Below are 14957 nucleotides of genomic sequence, written 5' to 3' on the forward strand. Positions count from 1 at the left end.
GAAACAGGGACAATGATCGCAGGAGCACAGTGTGGGTCGCAGTTCCTTGCTATAGTACTACTATACCAATGCTGTCGTACACCACTGTAAGGTGGGTACGCGCTGGTGGAGGCGGGCGCTTGTGGCCGTACTACTACACTGGCTTATGTAATCTAACTAACTAAGGCTAACTACTAACTACCAAGTTGCTTAAGGCGACAACTAACTATTTACTGTTGATGCGGAGGGGCCTGAGGCCTGGAGGTGTGGTAGGTCAGATAAGGGGGTGAGTGCTACTGATACTACTTGGGGCCGGCTACTCAGCTGGCTAGCTACCTTCTCTAATGTGTAAGAGACAAGGTAAAATCAACTTGGTGTCTCCAAGCAATTTCCCTGCTGTATATATAGACAAAGCACACTATCTACATGGTCTGTGCTTGTGAGAGAAAGAAGTATCTAAGACAAATGAGAAGCGTGCTGCGGGCTGCGCAGAAGCGTGGACTTCTCCTAAGCGCCCTTGGCACGGCATCTCGGCGCGGCATCTCGGCATAGTAAGCGCCGAGATCACGTGATCGAAAAACAAAAGATATCCAGTCCGTAAAAAATACTACAAATATCAGAAAAATCGTGCGAGTCCAATGGTATATGTTAGGAGGTTATGACATTGCCCCCCCTTAAAGGCTCTTGGCGGAGTCACAAGCCTTTTTCAGTTGTGACTTGTTGAAGCGTTTGATCTCCTCTTGACTATGTTCAAGTAGCTCCTCTGGTTCCCATGAGTTGTCCTCAGGTCCATATCCTTTCCATTTGATTAAGTAAAACCATTTTCCCCGTTGCCTCTTTGAGTCAATGATCTGTTCTACCTTGTATTCCTCTTCTCCCTCTATTGTTTCAGGGGGAGGTTGTTCCAGGAATGGTTGGCTTGGGGATTCGTGTACTTTAGATAGCAATCCTACGTAGAACACGTCATGAATTTTCAGAGTTTCCAGTAGCTTGAGGCGGTAAGCGTGACTGGAGACTTTTTCGGTGACTTCGAACGGTCCTAGCCGTTTTGGGTCCAGCTTGTTGGAGTTTGTCCTAAGTTCCACGTTTTTTCCGTCCAGCCAGACTTTTTCTCCCACAGAATATCTTGGTACCACTCCTCTTGTGCCTGTCATGCGCTCCTTGGTCATTCTGAGTGCTGATTCCGCCTCTTGCCATTCTTGGGCTAGTGTATTGGCCACTTGATCAGCTTCTGGGACGTTGGCAGGAACGTTGGATGGATTCATGACGGGATTTCTACCATAAACCAATTCAAAAGGGGTTCTTCCGGTGGCGGAGTGCTTTGCGTTATTGTAGGCGTATTCCGCTAGCGGTAACCAGGTAGCCCAGTCCAAGTGGTCGGCGGCAACATATGATCTGAGGTAGAATTCTATGAACTGATTCACCCTTTCTGTTTGGCCGTCCAATTCTGGGTGGTAGGCTGAGGAGAAGGCTGGTTTGACTCCAAGACGCTGGTACAGAGCCCTTAGGAATTTCCCTGTGAACGTTGTTCCCCGGTCCGAGATGGTTTTGACCGGTAATCCGTGTAGTTTCCAAACATGACTAATGAACAAGTCGGCAAGGCCCTTGGCTGTGACCTTCTTTGTGGTTGGGATGAAGTGTCCAAACTTCAAGAAGGAGTCGATGACTACTAGTATTGCATCGTGCCCGTTTGACTTAGGGAAGCCCGTAATGAAATCGTAAGAGATGGTATGAAAAGGGAATGGGGGTACTTCTAAAGGTTTGAGGGCAATGGTTGGTGCGTGAGCACGTCGATTGGCTTGGCATACTGGGCAGCATTTGACCCATTCCTTAGCTGAAGACTTCATACCAGGCCACCAGTAAGACCTGCTGATTAATTCCAGTGTCCTTTGTTGTCCTGGGTGGCCTGCCAGTGGGGAATCGTGGAATTCCTTAAGCAGTCGTTCTTTCAGGGGCTCTGAGTCTGGGACTACTAGTTTCCCTCGGTACCATAGAAGGTCTTCCTCCCAGTCATAGTCTCGGTAGGCCTTTCGGATAGAGGGGGGTGCGTTATCAGCGTCTTCTGTCAGAAACTGGATGATGGGTTCTAGGGATGGGTCCTCCCTTAGCTTGTTCCGGACTTCGGTGACAATTTCAAGTTCCTCTTCTGATGTGTTGGCAAATACCTTGGCTGGTAGCATAACCTCTGGCTCCTGGGGTGTATCCGTGTAATCTGATCTCCTGGATAAGGCGTCAGGCTTTCCCAATTGTTTCCCTGGGCGATAATGTATCTCAAAATTGAAATCACTCAGGAATACGCGCCATCTAGCATGTCGTCGGTTGAAGGTTCTTGCCTGCATCCAATATTCAAGGTTGCGATGATCTGTGAACACCTGTACTGGTTTGTCCGTGGCTTCCAAGAAGATCCTCCATTCCTCCAGGGCTTTAATGATTGCCAGTAGTTCCTTGTCGTGGGTATCATAGTTGGCTTCAGCACCAGAGAAGGATTTTGACATATACGCAATCGGATGGAGCCGGTTATCTTCTCCCCTTTGGCTCAATATAGCTCCCATGGCTACCCCTGATGCGTCTGTCTCTAGGTAGTAGGGTAGTTCTGGATTGGAATGGATAAGAACCGGGGATTTGGTGACAAGGGCCTTCAACTCCTGGAATGCGTCTTCCTCTGTTTTACCCCATGACCAGGGGGTTTCCTTTTTGGTGAGATTGTGTAGGGGCCGCGCAACCGTGCTGAAGTTGGGAATGAAACGTCTGAGGTAGTTGACAAACCCTAAAAAGGCCTGGACCTGTTTTACTGTCTTGGGTTGAGGCCATGATGTGACCGCCTCGACCTTCTTTTGGTCCATGGAAAAGCCGGTGGGGGATATGACAATGCCAAGATAATCAACCGTAGTGACGTGGAAGTGGCACTTGGAGAGCTTGCAGAACAGCTGATTCTTCATCAATCGGGAGAGGACTTCCCTTACGTGGTTAGGGTGGTCCTTTGGTTTCTCCGAGAAGATTAATATGTCATCCAAATAGATCACCACTGTGACGTCAATGAGGTCTCTGAACAGGTTGTTCATGAAATGTTGGAAGGCGGCTGGGGCATTGGTGAGGCCAAAAGGCATTACCAGATATTCAAACAGCCCATATTTAGTTCTGAATGCCGTTTTCCATTCATCCCCTTCTTTGATCCTGATGTTGTTGTAACCCCAGCATAGATCTAGCTTTGTGAACATCTTTGCGTGCCTAAGTTTGGCCATCAAGTCGTCTTGCCTAGGGAGTGGGTAGACGTTCTTGTGCGTGACGTCATTTAGCTTCCTATAGTCAACTACCAGTCTTAGTGAGCCATCTGCCTTTTTTACAAACATGACTGGAGCGCCGGCGGACGAGGTACTGGGGCGAATCTTGCCCGTTGCTAGTTCCTTGTCAATGTGTTGCTTCAACGCCTTAGATTCCGCATCCGTCATGCCGTATATGGGGCCAGGGGTCAATTTGGCGTCTGGGACAAGGTCTATAGAGATGTCATACTCCCTATGTGGAGGGAGGACCTTGAATTCTTCTTCGCCAAAGACTTTAGCAAACTTGTGGTACTGCGGGGGAAGGTCTGCTAAAGGATCTGAGTCCGCTTCTTCTTCTGAGGCAATTTGAACCTGTTCAGGGAATGTGACTGTTCCCTGTTGCCAATCTATAAGAGGGGATTCTGATGTAAGCCAAGTCATGCCTAAGATAGCCGGAGTGTTGCCAATTGGGCAAACAAGGAAAGGAATGGAATGTGTATGGCCATTGGCCGAGACCGCGAGATGAACCTGGTGCCATATGCGACCAGTCTGTGAAATTGTACCATCTAACATTCTCACAACTTGTGGATTTTCGAGTTGGGTTTTTGGGATTTTGTACTTTTCAACAATGGAGGGGGAAATGAAATTGGATGTTGCTCCGGAATCTATCAGGGTTTTGATGGGGGCCGTCGGGAAGTTTTGCGCTATTAAATCGATGTATAACAGGGGGCGTTTATTTGAATCAAGGGCAATAGATACAAATTCGGAAACAATAGATTCTATAGGCGCGTTTTTTGTAACCAAGGGTTTGACGGTAATCCTTGGTTTCAGTCTTTTCCCGACTCGTCATCAGCTACCTTGGCTACCTCTTTGATGGTAGCTTTCCAGCCATTGGGGCATTGTTTGATGCCGTGTCCCTTTTGACCGCATTTGACGCACAGCCCTGATGCTCGGCGGCAATCCCTTTCCTCCGGGGTAACGTAATTGGGATCCTCTGATAGGCGGACCCGTTGGGTGGTGGTAGTGGTGGAAGTGGTCGCGGTGACCGGGGACTTGGCAGGGGCCTTCTTGGGTTGGTTCTCCTCGTTTTCCCGACGAATGTTGTCTATTTTGACGGAGGCAGCAAATATAGCCTCAAGGTCGTCATCCGGGATATTGTCCTTGGTGGACAGGAGTTCCTTCACCTTCCAGTGAAGACCGCGCACGAACTGGGCAATGTACGCCTCAGTGTTCCAATCAAGTTCTGCCATAAGATTGCGGAACTCGGTAACGTACTCAGACGTAGTGGTGGTCTGAGTAAGCGCGGCAATCTTCCTGGCGGCTGCCCGTTTGGCGTTGGGGTCGGCGAATGCCTCTTTGAATTTGGCTGTTAAGGCCGGGATAGTGGTAGGGGGGTTTCCCTCGCCCTTGATGATGGTCCCTATGATAGGGAGAGCCCAGTCGGCAGCCTTATCAGTCATGTGATAAAGGATCCACACAACCATTTGTTCTTCTTCATCAAATTGATCTTGATGAAGTGCAACCCACAGCAGCATGCGATCCAGCCACTGGGTTGCCTTTCTTCCCCTGGAGTCCCCTTTGTATGGGTCGGGGAGCTCCATCTTGGGTCGCTTCACGCTAGACCCTGAGTCAAAGGGGGTAAGGGAGCTGAGGCTCCGCTTAGGCGTGTCGCCAGGCTCTCTCTTAGGGGCCCGCCTGGGTTCTTCCTCTTCTTCTGAGTCAAAGCCCGTTCCTCTTGATGGGCGGAAGGGGGCCTTGAGTCCAGGCCTAACCATTCCTGGAGTGTGCGCTTCTCCCCCTGTATGTGTGGGGGGAGTAATAGGCCCAGTCGATGGGCCAGGCTTGGCTTGGGCTCCGCCCTGATCCTTGTCTCCAACGAGGTCGTTGGTCTCCTTACATATGGCTTTGAGCTCAGAGAGCTGTTGGCCTTGAGTGTGGATTTGGGCCTGTAGGGACCCGACTTGGCTGGTGAGGGTTTGGATAGCCTCGAGGAGAGAGGCAAGGGTCGGCTCCGGTTCCATTCCAGGCAGGTGTTGCGGAGGGGGTGATGGGCCGCGAGAGGGTGGTTGGGAGCGGGCTGCCACGGAACGTTGACTGGAACGGCTGGTAGGGCGGGAGTAGGGATGAGGGACGCCAGAGCGTGTGGAGGGAATAATGAATACGGCGTGGGGAGGATAGGTGCCTGATACAGGACTTATGAGCGGTTTTTACACAGTATGTATACGCTAAACCCTTGCGTCAAATACCTAGCGTTGGACAATCCCTACAACAAATCAACAGATCTGGCAATTGTGATATGAGCGGGTTTTTTGCAAGCGGGTACTTCAGCTGACTAAGGTCGCTAACTGCAGAGTTCCGGCAAAACTCGTGGTATGCGGACGATAGGACTCGTTAGCCTTATAGCAATTCGGTACTACGTGGGGGTGGGGGACTTTTGATTATTATGTCCCGCAAGGTAGCCCCGATCACGGTTTTTTCCCTTGTGCTAGTACTAGGAGTCTTCTCATTTGTTGATCAAGCCTACAAGAAAGTTGATTTTACAATGTCGTACACCACTGTAAGGTGGGTACGCGCTGGTGGAGGCGGGCGCTTGTGGCCGTACTACTACACTGGCTTATGTAATCTAACTAACTAAGGCTAACTACTAACTACCAAGTTGCTTAAGGCGACAACTAACTATTTACTGTTGATGCGGAGGGGCCTGAGGCCTGGAGGTGTGGTAGGTCAGATAAGGGGGTGAGTGCTACTGATACTACTTGGGGCCGGCTACTCAGCTGGCTAGCTACCTTCTCTAATGTGTAAGAGACAAGGTAAAATCAACTTGGTGTCTCCAAGCGATTTCCCTGCTGTATATATAGACAAAGCACACTATCTACATGGTCTGTGCTCATGAGAGAAAGAAGTATCTAAGACAAATGAGAAGCGTGCTGCGGGCTGCGCAGAAGCGTGGACTTCTCCTAAGCGCCCTTGGCACGGCATCTCGGCGCGGCATCTTGGCATAGTAAGCGCCGAGATCACGTGATCGAAAAACAAAAGATATCCAGTCCGTAAAAAATACTACAAATATCAGAAAAATCGTGCGAGTCCAATGGTATATGTTAGGAGGTTATGACAAATGCCATCAATACTCAAGTATTAAAACCCCCAGATTTTGTTTTGAATCATCAGGTGTACGGCTACAATCCACACTGTAGCCTGGTATTTCTCATCAGTGAATCATGCGCACCACTTGATCCAATCATAAAGATTTCGTCTCCTAATGGTACCATATGCTTCGGAAACGCCATTTTACGCACCACCCATCACAAGGGACTGGAATACTGGGATCCAAATGTCAATTCCGTGTAATGGACGGAGTTGCAGCTCTACCCAATTTATGGCGAAGCGTTTTCCGGGGTTCATGCGAATAACTTCCCTCTTATGGGCTCTTTTAGGGGAGTTGATTTGGAGGCAGAGGAGTCTTATAAATATGGGAATCCGCCTACTTGGGAAAGTATCAATAGATGGGTAGAAGACCGCAAATTGCATCACGAACCTAATATTTGTCCTGTAAGGGGCTGTAACCGGGAACTGAGGAGACCTCACGCATTGAAGGTGCGTATATTTATTATTTTATACGTTTACAATCCCAATGAGAAATACTATAGGACCATTTGCTTTTCAAGTTTGGCATTAGAGGTATTTGTGTCGTACGTATGCAACATGAAAATAGGCTCATTTTTTGTACACGTAGAATACAAATGCCACTATCAAGGCTGCAAAAAGTCGTTCGCGACCAAGACTAACTTCAGTAGACATATGGGGCATTGTCGGGCAGGACATCATGATCGCGAAAGTGCTACTAGTCCTATGTAATAAAATTACGGATTCTGAGACTCAAACTTTAGTCAACGTTACCCAAAGGTCTGATAGTATCATTACATAGCACCAGTGACCCATCAATTCAACCTCAATCCCATAAATTTATGTTTATTTATTTTAATTTAACTGGACGACTTTAGTGGGTGAGAATACATTCTATTCCTCGAGCCTCAGCAAGGGTATACAGGTATTGACGCTCGGCAAACGGAGGTATCAGTCGTAGCGCTTATCTTACATGACTCACGACTATTGGTCGGAATTTGTCATCTCCGGAGTGCCAATATCGGAGTCAGTGTGTTTGCGGATCGGGGCTGTTGCTCTTTACGAAGTTATAGTTTTGTCGAAGAGCATATGTGACATGCTCGAGATTGGCAGTAAAACTGAGAGCACAGCCTATGAGAAACAGGCCACATGCACATACGGTATATAGTTGGGCCGTCGTCTCAACGCATCAGTCTTGCGTATCGAGTTATCTCATCCCATCAAAAACCATTCTGCTACCCTATTTTATCATTTTATATAGCGGAGACACTTATCGCCAGCATAAGCTTAATGACTACTAATTGCTGTCATTCCCCATCACACGGAGGGTTACAACTCCCTTTGCCGCAAAGGATTCGGCCATCCACAACTAGTACTAATCGCGATCTTACTAAAGCCAAAGACAGCGACGATGAGATTTTATCTGATTTATCAAAGCTATTTGGTGAGTTACTAAAGACTACATATGAACGGGGCTTATTGGGAATGTACTTGGCTGTTCAGATGCGTTGGATCTAGATTGGGAAACAGAATGCACTTCTGCAAAGGATGACGCTACCAACGAGCTGCCTGAAGATGCGTCGAAATCCATGGTGAGTGTGCTGTAATGAATACTTCTATTTGACTCCAACATTTTTGCTTGCCAGCCCAAGTGTAAAGCTTATGATATTCCCTTGGAACTCGCGGGCGCGGCTTGTAAGATTCGATTAGTATATCTACACTTCATAATTAATCAACTTTCTTTGCGAGCAGACTTCATCGTAGATAGGTTTATATATGCATGGAACCACATCGACTGGTCTATATCCTCAATGAATGAGTCATGTGAACCTTCAGACCCATTCTACGTGGCGGCTCCCAATCAGGACATACTTATTATGGATGCAATATTCCGAGTCGATGAGAACGGGACAATTTTTCGTTGGCTTGGAGGTGACCAATGGAATACTGAGCCGCTTTATGGCGTTTATGGCGACGCATATGTATCGCTGCAAAAATGCGCCGGGGTGGGAGGCTGTTTCCCTTTACTATCTGAAGAGTCAACATTTTCGCCTACCTATCTTGCTGAAACTGAACCTTCCTATACTTTTGGCGAAGCATTAACCACGCATACTGTTATCTCGGAGCCCGCTACTTTAGGTCCAATTCAGTCGAAGGAGCTTGGGATATTTTCTAACGACAGTAAAAATACCAAAGACATGTACAGCGAATCGTCGGGCGCTGCTTTACTGGGGTCACTCATGGGCTTTCCAAATCTGATCGCATCACCATCACCCATCATAGATGATGTCTTCTCAATTAATGATGTAAACGGAATCGACCTCTCAACTCCGTTTTTGGGCGAGGGAACACCTCCAACCTTCGACAACATAGCCCGGTGGGTAGAATCTCAAAAGGGCACACGTCGTACACCGGGTTCAAGTTGGGTTTGTCCTTTGAAAGGATGTGAAAGACTGTTGAGGCGGCCTCATGCACTCAAAGTATGATATATTATAATCAAATTGGGTGATCAAACTAACCGGAAGTATTAACAGGACCACCTTTTATTCCACTTTGACATTAAAGGTATGTGTATCCTATAATTGAATGTGTTATATCTCAAACTCATAAGGCGTTCCCTTCTTTCAGAGTTTCCGTGTGGCTATCCTGGATGTAACAGCTCATTTGCCACTAAATGCAACTGCGATAGACATAGGAAGAACTGCAAATATGTCCTCAAATGCTCGGTAGTTAGTCGTGATAGGCACAACCACTCATGAAAGGGAGGTGGCTCACCGCTATAGAAGCTGGGAGAGCCTCTGGTACTTATAAGCGATGGCTTTCACAGTTCCCCATATGTTTATTTTGTACTATATCACTCATGACAATGATGACGACGGGTATGGAAAAGTACGATGGCCTAGATTGAAGTTTCTCCCGCGGAAATGTAAAGTTAAATGACTTAGCCCAGTTGAACATTCGGACCACACCTCAATTATCCTGAGGAGCTACCATCATTTAATTGGTTATGAAATTGGCTTGGGGTAGAGTTTTAAAAGGAAGCAGATATGACACACTCTGTTCATATTACTGTGAAACATCGAGAGGCTTCGCATTCAACCTCCTGGCCGCATTAGAAAATTCTTACTATCCTTTATAGTTATCTCTAAGGATATGTATACCCCTGAAACGAGAGTCTGCGAGTCGCTTATAATGAGAAATTAGATTATCGAGTAATCAATGCAGCTAAACGAAGATAATATAGCAATTAATCAGGGATATTCAATTGACCTAATTGGGTGCAGCAGCGTATCAAGGCATATGTGTGGGGTCCGTATTATCAGGTAGGACGCCATGATTTTAACGGACACCTGAACAATATGACCTTGGAGTAGGAATAGACGGGATCCGGGCGAATTCTGATAGAGCCGTGCTACTATCTGTGATCATGCTTGTGCTCAACTCTTGCTGGTATGGATCGTATAACCTGGAGGAGTACTAAAATTTTCACTATTCAGTTGATCAAGTCTAAGATGATTCAACGATAGATTTGAACATAGTCCATTCTTAATCTTGTTTCTGAAAAGCTTGATTTTAAATAGATTATGGATGTGTACTCAGCACTACCCGGTCCATCGTCTATATTCATACAAGAAAATCCGGTCAAAATGTAGGATTCATTTGGTCTTCGGATACCGGTCGGGCTAGTTGTGATTAAAACGTCCTTCGATCGTTGGAGGTTCCTCAACAATACGAATATATGCGTCGGTTTCGACGGAAAAGCCGGAGGTTGGGCAATCGATCTAAGTAAGCAAAGGCAAACACGGCAAGATTTTAGCCACAGTCAAACATTGTTGACCATAAGCGATATCCTTATTTTTTTAAGCTTTTACTTTGAGTACGAGCGTTCATGGTAGCCACTTGTGAAAGCACTTGTTAGAGGATATCCTTAAATACATGACGCATCGCAGACCAGGTTGCATCCAGCCACGCTCACGAAGTAGAACACGTGCCTTAGATGTGTACTATCAGATACGTCAGCATGGCCGTGACTTTGATTGAGATATTCTGGCATCCACTCTCGAATTCTATCGGCCACCCATTCTGATGCCTTTTGCTGCGCACCTGGGGATGAAGTTGAGTGAACGGTGGGTGGGAGCCGATGGGTCCATATATAGGTAGCGCTGGAGTTCATAGCAGCTGTCAGGCTAACACTCGAACTAGCCCCTATCATCATACCCCTCCTATTCTTTTCCCTCTGTCAAATAGTTTCTGCTCATAAATTTGAGGATGACATTGTTTGCCCAAGCCGAGACAGTTACACACACCGCACGAATCCGATACGACTATTCTTCCACCTTTTATTCCAGCTCATTTCCAGTGCCCCTAGTACTAGTCTCAATATCCTGTGTTGAGCTATGGAGAGCGCGTTAGTAGTAGCAGCTGGAAACAACAAGCGCAACACTGGGTACCAACATATGCATCCACGATCGATTGGAAGCATCCTCACGACCCGAACCGGCCGCACATCTACTTCTGATGACACGTTAAATCCGTATTCGCCTATCTTGCAGCCCCATAGATATTTCAAGTCTCGCCGCCGGCCACTTGTATACCCGGCCTTGCTCTCTTGTGTTGCCAAAGCATTCCGTGAACATATCCCCCTGGCCAACCATACTAAAGGCGACATGACATATGCCAGCACATTCGATGGGCACGAAGCCGTCAGTATTATTGCATGGATTATAAAGACCTCCGACCGCAACCTTGCCCTGCTTCTTGGCCGTGCTCTGGGTGCGCAAAGGTTCTTCCACCATATTGCATTCCACTATCAGCTACGGGATTCGCCCACAGAAATATACCAGTTTAAATACATGTCGCCGGAAGCTGGAAGAAGGCGAGGAAATAAGTCTACCCATGTTCGCTCAAGCTCGTTGAACACCAGCAAGGTATCAAAATTCGAGACTGGTTCAACTAATAGGGGTGGGAACGCAGCTGGAGATGGTGGTTCCGTCTCGCTTCCTTCAAGCGTATTTTCGGCCTTAACCAAGTGTTACTCGTCAACATGTACTAAGTATCGAGCTTGCTATAGCCCCAGTTGTCCCAAGCGTTTCGAGTTGGAACAGACTCAGCACCAACAGCACCCAGGATCTCATGGACACTATATTTCAAATTCTGGTTATGGCCTCCAACAACTACCTGAAGTCAACTCGGATGAAAGAATTAAACGTGCCATAAAGGCAAGTCTTATTTGGCCCCGAACGTGGAGCATTTCTGAACTCGATGAAAAGATACCTGGTCGGCCATGGCTCCATTCAGCAGTACAAGAAATGGATAATATCGGCAGCCGCGAAAACAAGCGCCAAAAAGCGATACAGGAAATAATCCGTGTCCAGCGTGACTTTGTACAAGACCTGGAGTATCTCCGAGATGTGAGTTTAGTCGATTGATCATGTCTTTTGAGCTCACGCTCTGACCTGTAGTGCTGGATAGAGCCTTTGCCAGACCAAGATATTGTTCCTGCAGATAGGCGCATCGAGTTTATACAGCAAGTGTTTGGGAAGTTCGAAGAAATGCTCGACGTCAATCGTCGCCTCTGTACGGTAATTACTACACGCCAAAAGTTCAATCGCGATACCGAATTTATCGGAGACGCATTCCTTGAGATGGTACCACACTTTCAATCGCTTGTCCAGGGCAACAACCATCGAATATGGGGAGGATACGAACTTGAACCAGAGGAGCCAACCAACCCTGCATTCGCAGCATTTTCCCGAACAGTCGAACAGTCGCCACCAAGCCGCGATCCGAAGCTGGCCACATACCTAGCGAAGTCACTTGTACACCTAACACACCTTCTACAATGGCTAGAGATCATACTCGAAAACACTCCTCAGGGTAGCCGTGATCAGGTGATAATTCCTGAAGTCATAAATATGATCCGCAAATTCTTAAACGAAGGTGATACGGATGGAGAATGCACCGCCCTTCGGTTAGACCATGTGCTTATGCTTAGACCTGACGAACAAATGGTGAGTTTACGTTCTTCTGTTTTTGTACCATGTTTCAACCAGAGTCTCATCGGCTTTCAGGATTTCAAAATCAGGGATCAGTTTGAACAACGTCAACTTGTATACAAGGGCCGACTCAAGTACCGCGGAGGCGTCATCAAGGGAAATGTCGATTTACAGGTCTTCTTGCTGGACCACGTGCTTCTCATCGTCAAGAGCAAGAAGAGCGGTAGATATGACCAGTTGACATTGTTCAAACGGGTTAGTTCCTTTTCCTTGTTGATGAAATACCACGTAGAGTGTTTGGCCCCACAACCGTGCCTGGATGCGAAGGTCCAATCCATTTTACCTGGTTTGGTAATCCCTGCCCATTCCCGCGCTAACCATCACATAGCCTATCCCGTTAGAGCTACTCACTGTATCTGTGCCGGAAGAGAATGGAGGGGTATTCTTCAAAATAGACTCACAAAAGCACGGCCACCAGTTGGTTTTTTCTCATCTAGGTCGACAGGGTGTGAGTAGAAGCTCCCGGACAGTCTGGAATGGGCTGATGATCGACACAGTATAGAATTACGCTTTGGGCCTCCACATCTTCTGACCGAAAGAAGTGGATACAGCATATTACGGCTCGACAGCGGGCGACGCGTGAGCAAAGGAGTACCTTTATCACGTACACGTTGAGCGGAGAGACTTTCACGAACGCAATTGGAGTCAATTGCGCAGCTCTATATGGTTGGCAGACTACCTAACTATAATTAATAACTCAAAGCTGATAGAATTCGGTAGATCACGGTCAACGAATAGCCTATGGAACGGATAAAGGGGTCTATCTCCAGTCCTTACACGGTGGACAACCCGTCAAGTATCTTGACTTGCCGGATGTACAGCAGATTGATGTATTAGAAGACTACCAATCGCTAATCGTACTTTCTGGCGAGTCGAACTTGTCATTCTCGCGCTTCGTTCTATTTTACTCACTTTTTTCCGTCATAAAGAAGGAACAGTTTTCACATTCTCGCTCAGTGCGCCCGACGCAGGAAACCTTGTCATACATAAGGTTGCGTTACACATATCTCTTTATAAAGTTGGATACTGCTTGGATCGCGCCCACATTTGTATAGCTGGAGAGAACACATCTGAAGGCACAACTATCCGGATCAAGGAAATTAATGGCATCATGTGCAGGATTGGTGTACCTTTGCCCAGTGAATCAACATGCGAAGCGGCGGGAACGTTTAAGGTGAGTTTAAATTACTCCTCTTGTAGCAATTACTAAAACTGGTAACCCAAGGAACTTCACATACCCACTGAAGCTCGTTCGTTTCATTTCTTAGAGACCCAGTTGTGCATTGTCTGCACCAAGGGCTTTAAAATTGTCAATTTCAACACATTGGAAGTCTATACCCTGCTGGATCTCACGGATGTATCGCTTAACTTTGCGCGATTTAGTAATGACGTACATGCGCTGGGTATATACCCGATAGACGGATTGTTTCTGCTGTGTTATACCGGTGAGCAAGGTCCTTTTGAGTCTCACAAGCGTTGACCTAAGACGACTGGTCCGAGTAGAGTTTGCCTTTTACGTATATGAAACTGGACGCAGGTCCAAGAATAACACAATTATTCGTTGGGAGGGAGCACCAACTACTTTTGGTAAGTGTACAAATATTAGTAGACATATTTCTGCTAAAATTTGAAAAAAGCACTCCAATATCCATACATCATGGCATTTGACCCGATGTTTGTTGAAATCAGGCACGTGAAGAACGGTTCACTCGTCCAAATCATTCGTGGGAGCAATATTCGCTTGTTATACGCCGACATACAGTCGCCGGACGCTGGTTCGACGATCTCAACGCTATCGAGTCAAAGCCGTTCGGTTCTATCAGCCCAATTTTCTCAGGGACGTATACACGGACGAGACTCGATTGTGCTAGCATCAGACGATGGAGTAATGATGGTAAAATTATCCGCTTTGGCATCACGGACGTTGAATGAATCCCTCGATATCAGCATTCGGAGACCAAACACGGCGTACAGTTAGCTTCAATTACTTTCATCGTTTTATTCTTCTCTCGCTACAGTTGTAATGATATATGGATTGATTTGCCTTACCATTTGGATTGATATAAAATAAAAAGACCGATAAATAATTGAACCGAGGGCCTCTCGCTTCCGAAAAATGACCATGTATGCGTGCATGCCTACATGGGCGGCTGGACGTGGTCGATCTTCGCAGTGCTCGGTGAGTCGGCAGCCACGTGGTCTCGAAAGCGCCGGCCTCCTAGGCCCAATACGGGTCATGCGGGTCTGCCTCGTTCACTTATCTTTAGAACCAACGGCGAGCCCATGTATCATATTGACATAAAAGACTTTCATACGTACTGCCCCCGTCTGACTTCGGTTGTGCTCGAAATTGCCACACTGTCCAGTAAGCCATGCTATTGCTAACACACTGTAACTCAATCCAATGCCAAGACACATGCACACCAATCCAGTCTTGAAATTATATAGCTGGTACGAGATGCTCAGCCTATATGCCCTTCTCAGTTATGTAAGCTATTGGCAGTCTCAGCAATTGGCGTTTGCGTCCAAGCATGCGGTC

The 14957-nt window shown here is 47.0% G+C and overlaps 3 protein-coding genes across 3 annotated transcripts; 2 read left to right on the top strand and 1 right to left on the bottom strand.

Moving 5' to 3' along the window:
• Positions 1 to 653: 653 nt before the first annotated feature.
• RhiXN_05291 (Retrotransposable element Tf2 protein) lies at positions 654 to 6641 on the bottom strand (the record flags this gene model as incomplete). Its single annotated transcript, XM_043325107.1, has 3 exons — positions 654 to 4059; positions 4083 to 5421; positions 6536 to 6641. 3 exons carry the CDS (start codon positions 6639 to 6641, stop codon positions 654 to 656), a joined length of 4851 nt encoding a protein of 1616 aa, XP_043177526.1.
• A 1011-nt stretch (positions 6642 to 7652) lies between these two features.
• On the top strand, positions 7653 to 9092 carry RhiXN_05292 (uncharacterized protein; the record flags this gene model as incomplete). Its single annotated transcript, XM_043325108.1, has 6 exons — positions 7653 to 7806; positions 7866 to 7954; positions 8009 to 8057; positions 8115 to 8842; positions 8897 to 8927; positions 8974 to 9092. 6 exons carry the CDS (start codon positions 7653 to 7655, stop codon positions 9090 to 9092), a joined length of 1170 nt encoding a protein of 389 aa, XP_043177527.1.
• Positions 9093 to 10819: 1727 nt separating this feature from the next.
• On the top strand, positions 10820 to 14396 carry RhiXN_05293 (Rho guanine nucleotide exchange factor; the record flags this gene model as incomplete). Its single annotated transcript, XM_043325109.1, has 11 exons — positions 10820 to 11773; positions 11825 to 12373; positions 12434 to 12613; positions 12747 to 12797; positions 12856 to 12866; positions 12921 to 13084; positions 13139 to 13298; positions 13376 to 13592; positions 13644 to 13863; positions 13922 to 14005; positions 14056 to 14396. The coding sequence occupies 11 exons, from the start codon at positions 10820 to 10822 to the stop codon at positions 14394 to 14396; spliced, it is 2931 nt and encodes a 976-aa protein (XP_043177528.1).
• Between the last annotated feature and the right edge of the window lie 561 nt (positions 14397 to 14957).

Source organism: Rhizoctonia solani, chromosome 2 (genome assembly GCF_016906535.1).
Source record: "Rhizoctonia solani chromosome 2, complete sequence".
In the NCBI taxonomy this organism is placed as follows: Eukaryota; Fungi; Basidiomycota; class Agaricomycetes; order Cantharellales; family Ceratobasidiaceae; genus Rhizoctonia; species Rhizoctonia solani.